General features: G+C 40.0%; 2 protein-coding genes across 7 annotated transcripts in view; both read right to left on the bottom strand.

Moving 5' to 3' along the window:
• Positions 1-355: 355 nt before the first annotated feature.
• Positions 356-6,871, bottom strand: LOC110841346 (uncharacterized). Of its 2 annotated transcripts, none has more exons than XM_022086813.2 (7): positions 6,733-6,871; positions 4,746-4,877; positions 3,548-3,766; positions 2,682-3,002; positions 2,326-2,514; positions 1,436-1,653; positions 356-1,057 (listed from the first exon to the last, which is right to left on the bottom strand). In XM_022086813.2, exons 2-7 carry the CDS (start codon positions 4,854-4,856, stop codon positions 844-846), a joined length of 1,272 nt encoding a protein of 423 aa, XP_021942505.2. In that variant the 5' UTR covers positions 4,857-4,877; positions 6,733-6,871; the 3' UTR covers positions 356-843. The 2 variants fall into 2 exon arrangements, with proteins under 2 accessions (XP_021942505.2, XP_021942506.2); XM_022086814.2 differs by having other exon boundaries at positions 4,746-4,874.
• Positions 6,197-13,935, bottom strand: part of LOC110841344 (hexosaminidase D) — a 97,329-nt gene continuing 89,590 nt past the window's right edge. For 4 of the 5 annotated variants that reach the window (XM_022086808.2, XM_022086807.2, XM_022086809.2 and 1 more), the window contains 2 exons: positions 12,217-12,458; positions 6,670-8,449 (listed from right to left, as the gene is read on the bottom strand). In XM_022086808.2, coding sequence (XP_021942500.1) covers positions 7,774-8,449; positions 12,217-12,458 — 918 coding nt within the window. In that variant the 3' untranslated portion in view covers positions 6,670-7,773. Of the gene's footprint in view, positions 6,641-6,669; positions 8,450-12,216; positions 12,459-13,935 lie in introns of those variants that run through there. The other variant, XR_015538098.1, reaches the window with a different exon arrangement.

The following is a 13,935-nucleotide window of genomic DNA, read 5'->3' as shown; positions in this document are numbered from 1 at the left end:
AAACAAGTATTGTATTTGTGTTATGACGTACATCCTTGGCTTGGGCGTAAGAAGGATCTATGGAATGCAAATAAATTATATTCTATTCCTTCCCATATCCAACCTAAAACAATTTTCCTTGTTTATACACAGGTGTGAAAATTGTCTATCACTTTAAGGAAAGAACATACATTGAGGGAAGGATTTTAGGTCTTGATAAAAGTGTGTGTTTAGATCGTGGTCTGCCTACGTCCATTATCAAGCTCAATTACTGACACGTAATATAAAATAGGAATTTAATGTAACTGATCAGATGGCATCAGGATTCAGGGCATTTAATGGAGTAGCAAAGGGTTATTATATAAAATGCACTCGGTTAAGTTTTATCTTTTCATACTTTTACATGTTACTCGGTACATTACTAAGAGATAATTTGTTTTATAGTCTATTTATTTAGATGTGCTGTTTATTTTATTAGTACAAATACAGAGAACTGGATAATTGAAAAGTTAACCAAGTTATTTCCTTGTGGGTTTCTGCAGAGACGTAAATATTTCTGAGTGATGTTTATGAAGCAAGATTGATTTTAAGGCACTGTTATTAATATTTAATTAGAAACAAAACAAAAAAATTGATAAAATCTTCTCAGGAAAGTATCAATTCAGATCAGGAGTCTAAAATTTCAGAGAACATCTCTGTTTCCATCATCAGGGAGAAATGCGATGGGCGGGACTTATTTGTTGCTCGTATACATAATTTATTCCCCTTACCATGCGGCAAACAGCATCACAGAAGAACTGACGCTGCTGGTCGCCCATCAAGATTTATCGTAGAATTTAATTAACTTAATGCGATGCATATTTGCTATAAGTCATTACTGTCAACAAGTTCTTGTACCAGATCAGCCATTTTCTGCTGACAGAGCTCGCTCGAGGTGCTGACAGGTAGGGCGTTGGTGACACCGTCGTAACCCACGTACAGGTCTGGTGCCTGATCTGAGTCACAAACTGAGATTGGAATCATGTCCAAGGCCAGACCTAGTCCGTACTTTCCACACCGATGAATTTCTTCTTGTATCCTAACCTCAAAAAGATAAATATTTGTTAAGTTTTATGTACAAGTATCAGACTTAAAACTTCTCACAACTAATCACATTGAAGATAAGGACGACTGTCCTCTGGGTTGTTGCTGATGGAGGCAGTAGGTAAACTACCAAGACTGCACGGCGCAACAACCCAGAAGAGTGCTCAAAATGTTTTAAAATGTATACAAATTTAAAATATGTCGCGGACGGACAGTATCGGGAAAAAAAATGACGTTAAAAGAACTGAAGAGAAATATATTCGCAAAAATACAACAAAATCAAAATTTTGAACTGAGAAACTTTGTTATTACGTGCAGAGATTTTTGATAAGGAAATGCGAATGACAAATGGTGATCTTGGATTTTAACGTACATTTGCCACAGGCAGTCACGATCTAAGATATCGGATTTGAGGTCTGTGGCTTGTTGTGTCAGCTCTCTCAGCGCCTTGTTCAGGGCAGCGTGGTAATCAGACAGCAAATCAGCCATGTGATTGAGTCGCGTTTCCCTCGACGTGCAGCAGTAGAGGAGGTTAACAATATCAAGAGCTGGAGACCCGTATCGCGCAAGTTGGAAGTCTACCATACACGCCTGGCAAACGACAGTGAAACATACGATAAGAGGAAACACACCGTACATTTTTTTTTGGGTTGGTCCTAATATGACAGGAGTGGAAAATCCCCTTTCATAACACGCGTATTATCCGAAAGTTGCTGAGAAAACCTAATGGAGATTCTTAAGAATGTTTATTATAGATTGGATTGACTCCACACTCCACTTACATGCACATGTGCTAGAACCTGTTTACGTACCGAAAAAATTGGAGAGTTTCTCTTTATTTTGAAGTTGATTTCATGTCTCTATCTTGCTTTGTTCCAAAACTATGACTGTTTGTTACCCCACCATTATTTTACGAACACACTGTATTATAAATGTTAATCGTAATAACACAGCCTCACGTTCGTAACTATTTTCCCCGAAATTAAAAGCCTGGATACCTAATAACATGGGGCAAAGTCCTTCAGAAGCTGATAGTGGCCTTGTCATTAAGAAATCCCTCACTTTCTATAGAATCCAAAGGTTAATTACAATGTTCACGAGAATCTGCCACCATATCTATCCTCTACACCCTACTAGGGTCCATTTTAATATTATCATCTTATCTACACTTTGGTCTTTGCCCAGTGGTCTGTGCCCATCAAACAGAAATTCTGTGTGCATTTCATCTTAAAAAATTACAAAACCTAGTCCATGTGACCTCACCTCAAGTATTTCTCCATCCTCAGAGTAGCGGAACAGAATGTTGTTGGTCCAATAATCTCCGTGACAAAGAACTGCGAGTGGTTCTTGCGGCTTTACCAGCAAAACCATTCGCCCAAAGAACTCGCTATCGTCTACGAAATCTCTGAACTTATCTACGTACCTAGTTCCATCGCCGAATGCTTCGCGTACCTGAAATCAACAAGTTCTGTTACCAGAGAGTTAGTTAGTTAGTTAGTTAGTTAATGCAAGATTCTCCGATTGTCTCAGGTACATCAAAAAGGAAGAGGCCATTTTGGAGACACAGAAGGGGACCATGTAAATATTAATGCGATATTATAAATATAATGCAAGCTGACCATGGTCAGGGCGTTCCGGGTCACAGCATTATAGTAGCCGCGGTACCAATCCTCGTTTTCCGGCACAAAAAATGCTTCCTGCACAGAGGCAACGACGCTGGAGGCGAATTCTTCAGGGCGACAGAGTTTCATGGCTAACGACAGGGCATGTAGAAGGGCCAACTCTCGCATCGCTGCCTTGCAGTGGTCAGCGTCCAGCCCTGCCTTGCGGTCCGTCATCACGAACCCCCGAGAACACAGGTCTTCAAGAACCAGCTCCGTGTCGCAGGCCCGGTAACACCGCGGGGCTCCACGGAATGGGGTAGAAACGTCGCGGGATGCCTGTTGAGACAAGGGAGTACAAGAGGAAACTCGTGTAAAACATAGGAACGGTTCAAAGTCCTTCACAACCGACCATCAGTATCTGTCGCACATAAACATAGGTTATAATAAGGAAACCTCTGTTTCTTAAACTAAGGGATATTCCTCGGCTATTACGATTAAGTATCTCAGAAAATCGATCTATAGAAACTTTCCTTCGAGCAGTCTTGATCATAGACATGATTGAGTCAAGGGTTCGATTATAATTACTCATCGTTTTGGTTAATAAAGTATTTGTTAAATCTTCTGTACCGACCCCGGGGCAAGGCTTCAGTCGGGATTACGAGATCCAACATAAGTTACGTTTTCTTTGAGGTACGGATTAAATTTGTGGAATTCAGACGAGATATTAATATAAAATTTTCACCAAAATTCCGTCCAACGAAAGTTAATATCAAAATTTAACATTTTTCACGAATAAGTTAAGACTACTCAACGTCTCTTCTTGATCCAATTCTCATCTCTCTACTTAGGATTAGGTCGTGCAAATAATTAGCGACCCCCACCTGAAATTCCAGCAACACAGGCAGCGTCTTTGTATAGAATGCCACCTCATTTCTGAACAAAACATCCGATTTGAATGCTTGGCGTCTAACAGGGTTATCTGGTAGACACTTGTAGATGACAGAACTCTTCCACGGCTTTCCTTCCTGATCCGTGCCCTTTACTCGAACCCGGTAGAGCATAGCGGTGTAGTTGTCACCACGCCCCGATCCCGTGGCAACCTGTGACAGACGTTTCGGAAGACAATCACCTTGCTTACTCTGTCAAATCATTCCAGCGTACAAAATCTATTGCTTGAACTATAGAACAGTATCTTATAGTAGGATTTGAGGTTTTCGTGGCGGTGAGTCTGAAGATGGCTGTCTTCTGGGTTGTAGCGCCGTGAATCATCGCCCTGATGATGGAGGCAGCAAGGACCTCTAAAACGTCGGTAAACTTCTACCAGACTACACGTCACAACAACCCAGAAGACAGTCCTCAACAGTGTCTTCAATTTATAACTTGGGATAAGTTTACGATAATGGGATTACTGTCTTACTTGAGGGCCTAGTGGTCAGTCTAAGAGCCATTGCTGATGGTGGTAGGATGATCGCATCAGGCAATTTGTCATTTTAGAATGAAACTTTGGTTAGGTTAGGTTGTCGGGGGGGATGAACCCAAGAAAGTTGAGAGCCTCTGCGGCTAGAGGGGATCACTTTGACTGAAGACCACCATGACTGGGGTAAGATCCCCGCGCCCCCTTGAACGGTACACACTGCAATTTGCCTTATAACTGAGGAAAATTTCCGTCAGGGTTATTTATCAGGGGAGATTAAATGAAAGGTCACAGCCATATATGCAAGAACCTAGGTTTTTTTTTAAAACGAACCCAAGAAGTTGATAGTAAGCTCAGGTCGTGAAGAAATCCAGTGTCTTATGGAACCTGAATTTCAGTATCGTTTTCGCAAGAATCCGCCACCGGCCCCTAACCTGAACAAGACGAATCCAATCCACATCATTCCACGCTATTTATTTAACAGCCGTTCAAAAATTACCCCTCCATCGACGTCTAGGTCTTCCAAGTGGACACTCACCTTTCGTGTTCGGTCTAAAATTATGTAGACAAGTATCTGAAACATTGAACATTCACAAAATTTTTGGTACGAACATTACGAGCGGCAGCTATTAAGGCCGTGCGTACAGGTTTTCTTCAGTACCTACCTCAAAGGACGTGACGGAAACGTCGGATTCAGTTTCGTCGAAAACTTTCTGCAAGAATCCCAGAGTCAAGTTGCGTGGGGCCGTCGTCGTCATGGCAGCCACCCTCCACATCCACGATTACGCTGTCAACTGCTGTCAGACCGACGAAGCAACACAGGAAGACGACACTTTATAAAAGTTAATTCAAAGTGGGGGCGAGACGAAAATGAATTTTCAATCACGTTGGAAATTACGTGGGGCGGGGGGAGGGATTCCCCTTCACCTAGAGAAGGCAATGGTTAGCGTTAATTTAATTACATGCGTCGAGGAATGTGCATATTAAGTTATATTTTCTTTCGGAGTGGTAGTTACCGTATTAAATAAAGATCTATACACACAAATCTACTACAAATGCCCATGATAATATCTTAATAGGCAATCTACATCATTTAATACTATTTATTCCACACGCGTTTGAATATAAAGTATTTTATCTCATTTATAAAATCGTTTCATGGACTAAACTGTGACGTAATCAAATGAAACGTAGTTTGCAGTCATAAGGTACAGTTTTACGGATATAAATCACTTGCTATTCTATTCCTGGCATTACGAAGTAACATTTCTACTAGAGAAAGGACATACACGTGTTAATATACTCTTTAGTTGTGGTTTAATTAAGGACGTTAAAACAGTAGCTTAGAGTATACACGCGTCGTCGAATGATAATTTGGTTAATAAGTATTTAATTAGAAGAAATGTGGCGAAGGCCTCTTTTAAAGTACTCCATCCTCAAGATTTATTTCAGAAACGCTTACAGCTCCAGAACGGATACATCCGAATTTCTTTGCTGAAACTAGGAAGGGATTCTAGAAAGGTAAAAATCCCGAAAAATCTCCTGGATTCGATTTCATAAATAAATAAATACATTTTTCCCCTTACGATATTCAACACTGTGTATCGAATAACCACGCCTATAAGCCTTCAGTATATTACAAGATAATTGACTGATTAAACTTCGTGTACATAAAGCATTATAACAAAACAAAATATTACCATTACTCATTTGTTTCAAGACGTGTTTACAAAACAAGGAAGAATTATAAAATAAAATTCTCCCAATTGTTTATTACGAACCACATCAAGGAGATGTACTGAGCAACGGAAGTCTACCTCTGCTAATTCTTGACTTCTGCCCTAGATGGAGTTGAAGAGCTTACGACATCCGCTACATAATGGGCCGATCATTTTTGTGTTATTACACACTTTATGAATCCAATTTGTTACCTGCAGCTGATATATTGTTAATTTTTTTAAAGAACCACCATCTTAGTTGTTTTGACAGCCTACAGGTAACTAACAAACAAACAAACTAACTCGCTGGTAGCAGAACTCGCAGGTCCAACACCGACAACACCAAATCCCGCCACCGAACACGATCGTGGACAGGAAAATATGAATAAACACACAAATTTTGGTGTTGAATGCACATGTTTAATAAAAGATCTAATTATTCGGTGCAATGAACGATGGAATAATTTCGCCTGACAAACTTCAACATTACAATACGCTTAAGAAGCTTTACATCACGTTGAAAGTTATTTGGTCTCACAATACAAAATTTGTACTTTTCACCAGATATTAAGACGATAAAATGGAGGAGAGGGGAGAGAGGGGAGGGGGATGTCGGAAAAGCACGCAAAATTTTCGTTGAGAAATTATAAGAAAGTGATTATCTGGGAGACGTAGATGTAGACGGATGGTTACGAAACATAATAAGGTCCAGAAGCTGTTTTATGTGAAGATGGTTATGAACTTTTGGATTTCGTAAAAATATAAGGAATTTCTTAACCTCAGGGACTATTAGGTTCTCAAGGACTTAGTACACGCTGAGGATAAATAACGTTGAATGGAACCTGAAAATGAATTTTTTTTTATGAAAAGAAACACGTAACACTAATTTATTTTAAGGTTAACAAATGAAAAAACCAATGCACAGGAAACATACCTACTAAAACACTTCACGTAGAGGAATGTATTTTGCAGGTCAGATCTCGAAGTCAAGAGATTCGTGGAAAGAATGCAGTGCTGCCAACAGAAATTCAGCTGATGGGCAAATATTCGAAGACGAGAGCTGGGAAGAGTCGATCTCCGTCTCAGAAGATTAATTCCAGAAGTACAGCCCTCCACAAAAGTTCTTTCGTGTTTATTTTGTTTTTCTAATAAGGGTGCAATGAGGGATCAGACGTATCATTAAAATCTGATCAACATTTCATTACATTGATCGTATTTTGTTCAATCGTTCTTCTAATCAAAGTTACTCTCGTGCGCGCGCACACAACACACGTAAAGTCCGACTACACTGCATCTAAAGACGTTTCTAACCTACGAGACGGTTTTGTCTTCAGCAAAATTAAAAGTTCACGATTTGTTTCAAGTTTGTAGCACATGAGGTTCAACATGTTTCCAGTTTCTTGGTCCCTTACTGTTTTCTTCCGCATTCAACAAATGTGCCACTGTGCAGTTATTACGAAACAAAACATGCAACAACAATACTAATTTAAAATCTTTCCGTCAGTCCATAGGCACATTAACAATTACACTAAGATAATACTAAGAATATTTATCACGTTTTATCATCTAAGCATTTGTCAGTTCTGTTTTAAATACTTTTAATTACATTTATAGAAACACGAGATTCTAACCTAACTTTTTCCCATTTTCTGCGTTTAAATAATCTCTTCCTGTCATGTTCGTTAAAAATAATTGTTATAAAATTCATTTGATTGTTACGACACTGATTTTATATTGCTTTTAAAACGGTGATTAAAACTTTGCTTCATAAATATTTAATCGTTTAACTCAGATAAGTTGCTCTGTTCGGTGCAAAGGCCAATCAATGGCCCCCCCCCCCCCCCCAAGCAACGCGAGTGGCCATAACAGCTTCAAAATGTTCCACGAACTAGAGCGACGTCCATTTTGTGACGTCTCAATCTTCACGTAACATCATCAAAGCAATAAAGCCAGCTATATAAAATGCACAATGGCGCTATTTTCCCGATATCTGGGGTGTCGAGTTATTATTCGACACGTCATCTTCTGGCATTTGTACGCCCAGTCTTTTGAGATCTCTCAGAGGTGGGAGAGGCCTCTTTGGCCACGTTCGAACAGACTTAAGACTTGAAGAATCATGTTGTAATCGCTCCAACATTTGGATATCTGGATAAATACGCTGTTCTACCCACTCCGCGATGGTAAAACTATCGAATACGTCATCCAAAGCTTCCCTTGCTGATCGAGCCAGCGTTGTTAGAGTGTGGTACACCCGGGGATGCTCTGCCATGAGTTCATCAACCCTCAAAGGGCTTGAAAACTTCCTACGCATATTATAATCAGTCATCCAACCCTTGGACTTTGTAACAGATTCGATAAACTCCTTGGCTTCGATCTCTGCTGCATGTAGACGATACGTCAGTTTGAAAAATGGGGCACCTGGAAAGAAACAACGACCGATTTTGTCCCAGAGGTAAGGGTCGTTGTTGAGGTTAACGATGGATTCTGCGTGTGTCGACGAGTAACTGCTAGTCCGCGAACATCCCAGACTGGACTGAAGTTTATTCTTCAGCGACTGGTTGAAGTAACCATGACTTGTGGCCAGTAGGTTGACAGCTAATGAGGGCACAGCTGCAGGCAGCAGCTCACACAATACTGCAAAGTGATCGTATCTGGAAGAAGGAATTAGACATTTCATTTCGTCAGAAAGGAACATACCATTGCACGTTGCAACCAGTAATTTGGATGCATCAGCGGTCACCTGACTTTCTTTGCAACCCTGACCTGGCACTCCGGTTAATAGTGCCCAAAATTTAGGGGCCACAATTAAGGATTTTAATCTGATATGTAGATTTAAAGATGGCCACCGCACGATAAGGTTCGTACACGTAAACATTTGTGAAACGCAAATCCCTATTCAGAACTTTTCGAAACAAGGAGATGCTTTATCACCATTGCTTTTTAAACTTTTCTTTAGAATATTTCGGCGGGAAAGGTAAAAAAACAAGGTGATAAAAATAAATGGGGGCACATCTGGTGACTTTTAATTTATGGGGACCAAAAAAATATAAATAAAATAAAGACGACCAAGCAGCTCAGTTAGATGCTAGAAATAAGTTAAGTTGATCTGCACATAAATGCGGAGAAAATAAAATATACAAAAAACTATAATTTCACTTGCTGTGGAACTTTGTCTTATACATTGAAGCAGCAACAGAGATTAGGGGTGTGTAGTACATGTACGGAAAACAAGAAATACACACAAAATTTTGGAATCAGATCCTAAAAGGTAAGACGTCACTAGGCGTATTATGGGAGGACAATATTAATACGGATCCTAAGACAATAAATTGTGTAGATATTGATTGGTTTCATCTGGCTCAGGATATGAATTGGTGGTTGGCGCTTCTGAACACGGTAATGAAAGTTCTCAAGTTTTATAAAAGACGGGAAGGACTTTGTTGCACGGAGGTGGATACTTAATTAAATGATTACGACAGGCGAGGAAAAGAGTAATAAAACGTGATGGGTTGTTAATCTGGATTGTTACACGCCGAGCCGAGGCGCGGCGCCACTAGTAAGCAGTGCAACCAACACACATTTGATAACAAACTGAAGACGCCACTCGTTGCACTGCGGACTGTGCATGAACAAATCAAACAAAACAAGACCTTTACACGCATGCGCAGAGAAGTCTGAAACAAAACACGAAAACAGTGTAACAACGCCTCTCGCGGCTAGCGTATTAAATTCTCACACTGTTATTTTAACAATGGAGATAATAACAGGATGTTTTAATAATATAAATCTTTCAAAGGTCGGGTAATAGAGTGTACCATACTAAAATGTCAAATGTCACACGTAATTTAATTAACAGTCACAAAAAAATGTTTTATATAAACCATAAAAATATAAATTTGGTTGCCAACATCCGTACAGTTTTCACAACAACGCATTACAAAAACAGAGAGGCGAAGCCGTCTCTGTTATCCAACGCTGATATAAGAAAAACACAATACGATAGGAAGAAAATTCCTTTCTTTGAAGTCTTATTTTCTATGTGAGCAGAATTTGATATCACTACACGTGCAGCCAATGCGAACAGAGTCTAAAAGATATGAGGATTAATGCATTATTCATACCCACGTCAAACGTGGAAAGGGTCTAAATGCAATCAGAACGTAGAAGGAAAATTACGATACGCCCTCAAACAAAAACAGGAATCAGAGTGATGGCGTCTCTTAGTCTAATTTATTACTTGCCCTTAAAAGCCTAAAACTAAAATGATACTAGGTTTTTTTAATCATCGAACATGAAGGAAGATCGAACAAGGTTTTCACCAACGGATCATTTCAAAAAGATATTTCCTACCACAAAAAATAATTAAAACGTGATTTAGAAACTAATGTTTTTAGGATGGTGTGTAGCTAGCACCAACCCCAAAGCCTAAGCTACAGAACCATCTATGTTTGTCATCCAGAACTATTTAGCCAACGTATTCGCAGTCTGGAGACTTTCTGAACGTCCCAAGGATGCGATCACAGCTAAAACAATTTTTTTACTGTAGAAGAAACTGACATCTGTCACTCGACAGCTCATACGATCCTCCACAAAAAATATTCCACACCTACTTCATGGTAATTTAAACAAGAAAAGTAAGGTGGTAATCATATATACCACCCATTTTAACATTCAAAAACACTGAATTTCTTCTCACGACGTATTTATCGGTTTCTCAGAAAAACAACAACAAATATTTCCTTAAACAGCGTTAACCAGTTGATATTTTTAATGGTGAAGTGTAGTGTTTTCTTCGCGGTACGGACTGAGTTCTTACGTAATATTTATACGAGCTTCGGCTTCAAAGGATTAACCAGTTGATCTTTTCAATGGTAAAGTGAAGTGTTTTCTTTGCGGTACGGACTGAATTCTTAAATATTAATCAGACGAACTATGATTCTCATAATAAACAGCGATTACTTCCTTGAACAGCGTTAACCAGTAGATCTTTGTAATGGTGAAGTGTAGTGTTTTCTTCGCGGTACGGACTGAATTCTTAAATACTATTTAGACGAGCTTCGGCTTCAAAGGATTAACCAGTTGATCTTTTCAATAGTAAAGTGAAGTGTTTTCTTTGCGGTACGGACCAAATTCTTAAATATTATTTAGACGAGCTTCGACACTAAAAGGTTTTAACTCGAAACACGTCTAATAACTGCTTATAAAGCCCTCGGATGGGTAAGGCAAAATTGCCTTTGGATGCATAACCACTCGTGACCCGCTCTGGATTAATCTCAATTACATCTCATTACATTCTCCTGACGCAGTTAAGTCTTTAGTTCACAAAATGAAGCAGGCGACACGCAATGAACGGAGAATATTTTGTACTTGACTGTTGACGCCCGATACGTCACAGCGTCTGTAATAGCCCATTTATGTAATCTGCGTAGCGTGCTTACAGGAACACCGCCATTATAATTTTACAGCCTTCCTCCTACATCCAACGGATCCAAGGCATGCGAGATTGAAAATAACAAAGAACTTTGGAAAACGATCACTTGGAAGACCGAGGAAAAGATGGAAAAAACAACGGCCACGGGTTTCGTGCGAACCCCGTACTTATTGTAACACTGACACCCTGTATAATGTGAAATAGTTACAAGACATCGAAAAAAAAACTTCTGTTCATGTCGACAGAATCTGACAACTATCGGTGGCTGTGAGCAGCTGTTCGGCGAAAAGAAAAATGTCTTGATGAGGAACACTTAAAGGGATGCGAATTTCGACAAAAATTAAAACTGACACCGAAAGATTAATGAGGCGAATGTAGTATCCTCACACCCTTTTGTCGTGGCGACAAAACTTTCAACGCAGATCAAACAAATGAAGCTATGGGTTTATAAAACGTGATGGGCTTCCTAAGGAGATGGAAGATGGTACAAAATGGTAAGAAATGCTCCTAACACAGCACAGCGTATTTATGGTTTTTGTGTGATTTTGAGCACAAACATCGATTATTTCCTTATTTCGAAACAGAGACTCCTCATGTTTCTTTGAGGTATCGAGAAAACTTCTGAATAACTTCTTACTTAGACCAGAGTCGTCTTTCTAATGGTCAGGGCTAATCCTTATCGTAAAACAGCAAGGACCTCTGTAAATCCACTTCGTTCGTTGGTCAGAAATTTTTCGTTTTTCCGAAACGTCGGTTGCAGATAGAACAAGCAAAGACGGTATTAATAACAGCAAAGTTTATAAACAAAAAATAACTTTACAGCCGTTTCCACGGTAACGATACAATACCATCAAATACCAGCTTAGCGTAAAGAAACTTTTAATCACTAATTTTACGGCTGCTACTGAACGCGTGGCCATTATCGTAAAACACACTTAATTCGCTACAATTAACGTAAGAAACGTAAGAAATTCTGACCGGACTCACCTCTGCCAGCCCGTCAGGGCGATACCTCTGAAGCCGCCTTTGAACTTCGGTCCTTCTGTGGTCATGACCTCCAGCCACCGAAGATTGTTCTCCAGATGGCGTTTAACGTTCGGTATGTACAGGGTCTCTCCAAAGGCGCCCTTGAACGCGCTGGCTGACCACACGTAAGGGAAGACACCCGCGAATTTGTCCCAAACCATACTCGGGACAAAGCGATATACTTCTTCAGCGTACACCCAAACCTGCGACAGTCACGCGAAACAATGGAGCTGGGCCGACAAAGATGGCAATCCTCTGCGATGCTGGGCCGACAAAGAAACCAGACTACCCGGTGCAGCATCGCAGAAGACAACCATCGCCTTGAGACCCCAGAGATCTCATCTCGTAAAAGTACGCAACAAACAGAAATGCTATGCAATGACCTTGATGAAACAGGGTGTGGATTGGATTCATCTGGCTCAGGATACGGTCCAGTGTCGGATAACAGAATTGCAACGACAATAAATGAACACGAAGACGAACAAAGGAAGTCACATTAAAAATCGTAGTAAATGTGCTTGTCGGCAAAAAGGAACCATATCAGATTACACAATTTGGCTTCCTATGGTGGTGTAACAGGTTACTACATTCCCACCGCCGATAAATATGAGCCCGAAACAATTAATCTATCTTCGTTGATTATACAAAACCATTTCTTTGCTAATTTGAATCGAATCTTCCAACTCGTCACATAATTAAAAATTAAGAAAATGTCTGCACGCCACTGGAACCATGACAGCGAGAGAGAGAGAGAGAGAGAGAGAGGAATTAATTTATCTTGCTACTGCAACTGTTTACTCAATTAATTCTGCAGCATACATTAACGAAGTGACATCATCAGGTCTCAACACCTGCAGCCAGAATGCGATACTTCGCTTTGTGAAGGGGGGCCCCAAATAAATTCCTCAAGTCTCTACGATCGCGTTACCCACATTTTCATTTCGCCATGACAGTAACTGGACGGACGAGGACCAGTTACGAGAAATATGGGCTTCCGACCACACTAAGTTACAACGCGTAGGTTTAAAAGTCAGAAAATCAACATCACGGATTCACAACGTAACATATGTTTCAATATTAAATCATATCAGTTTTTGTTTTACGAATATTTATGTGTTTCGTATGATTTTCACAATAAAAGGCGATTATTTCTCGAAAAACAATTAAACAAATTATCTCGTAACGGCAATTATTTATTTTATTTATTTATTTAGTGTTCTGTCTGACGACGGGTCCATATGAACAGGATCCTTCCATCCTTTTCTCGGACTGGGACCTGTTCATATACGTTCTTGGCAGATGATCCAGAAGTGGTTTGCCATTGCCTTCTTCTGTGTGTGAATGGAGTAATTGTTGGGATGCCACGGAGGAAACCTCCGTGTTGCCTAGACCACGGCCTTGCCCAACACAAGTCATAAATTCGGGCACTGCCGGGAATCGAACCCGAGACCCCAGGATTACAAGGCCAGCGTTCTAACCGCTAGACCACAAGTAACAAACGTTAAGTTATTTATTGGTTAAGCGACAAATGAAAGAGTACATCCACTTTAATGCATCAAAGTAATTACTTATGGGCTCTACCAAATGAATTAAGTAAGTGGTCTTCGCCACCAACGGCATTAGCCCCAAATCAAAATAGATGGAAAGACGTAAATTGGACGGTGCCGCTCCCAAGTTGTA

This window comes from Zootermopsis nevadensis, unplaced genomic scaffold (genome assembly GCF_977971745.1).
Source record: "Zootermopsis nevadensis isolate Lab colony 2312 unplaced genomic scaffold, Znev_1.0 Znev_ptg000032l, whole genome shotgun sequence".
Taxonomy (NCBI): Eukaryota; Metazoa; Arthropoda; class Insecta; order Blattodea; family Termopsidae; genus Zootermopsis; species Zootermopsis nevadensis.
This window is presented reverse-complemented; position numbering and strand designations above follow the sequence as displayed.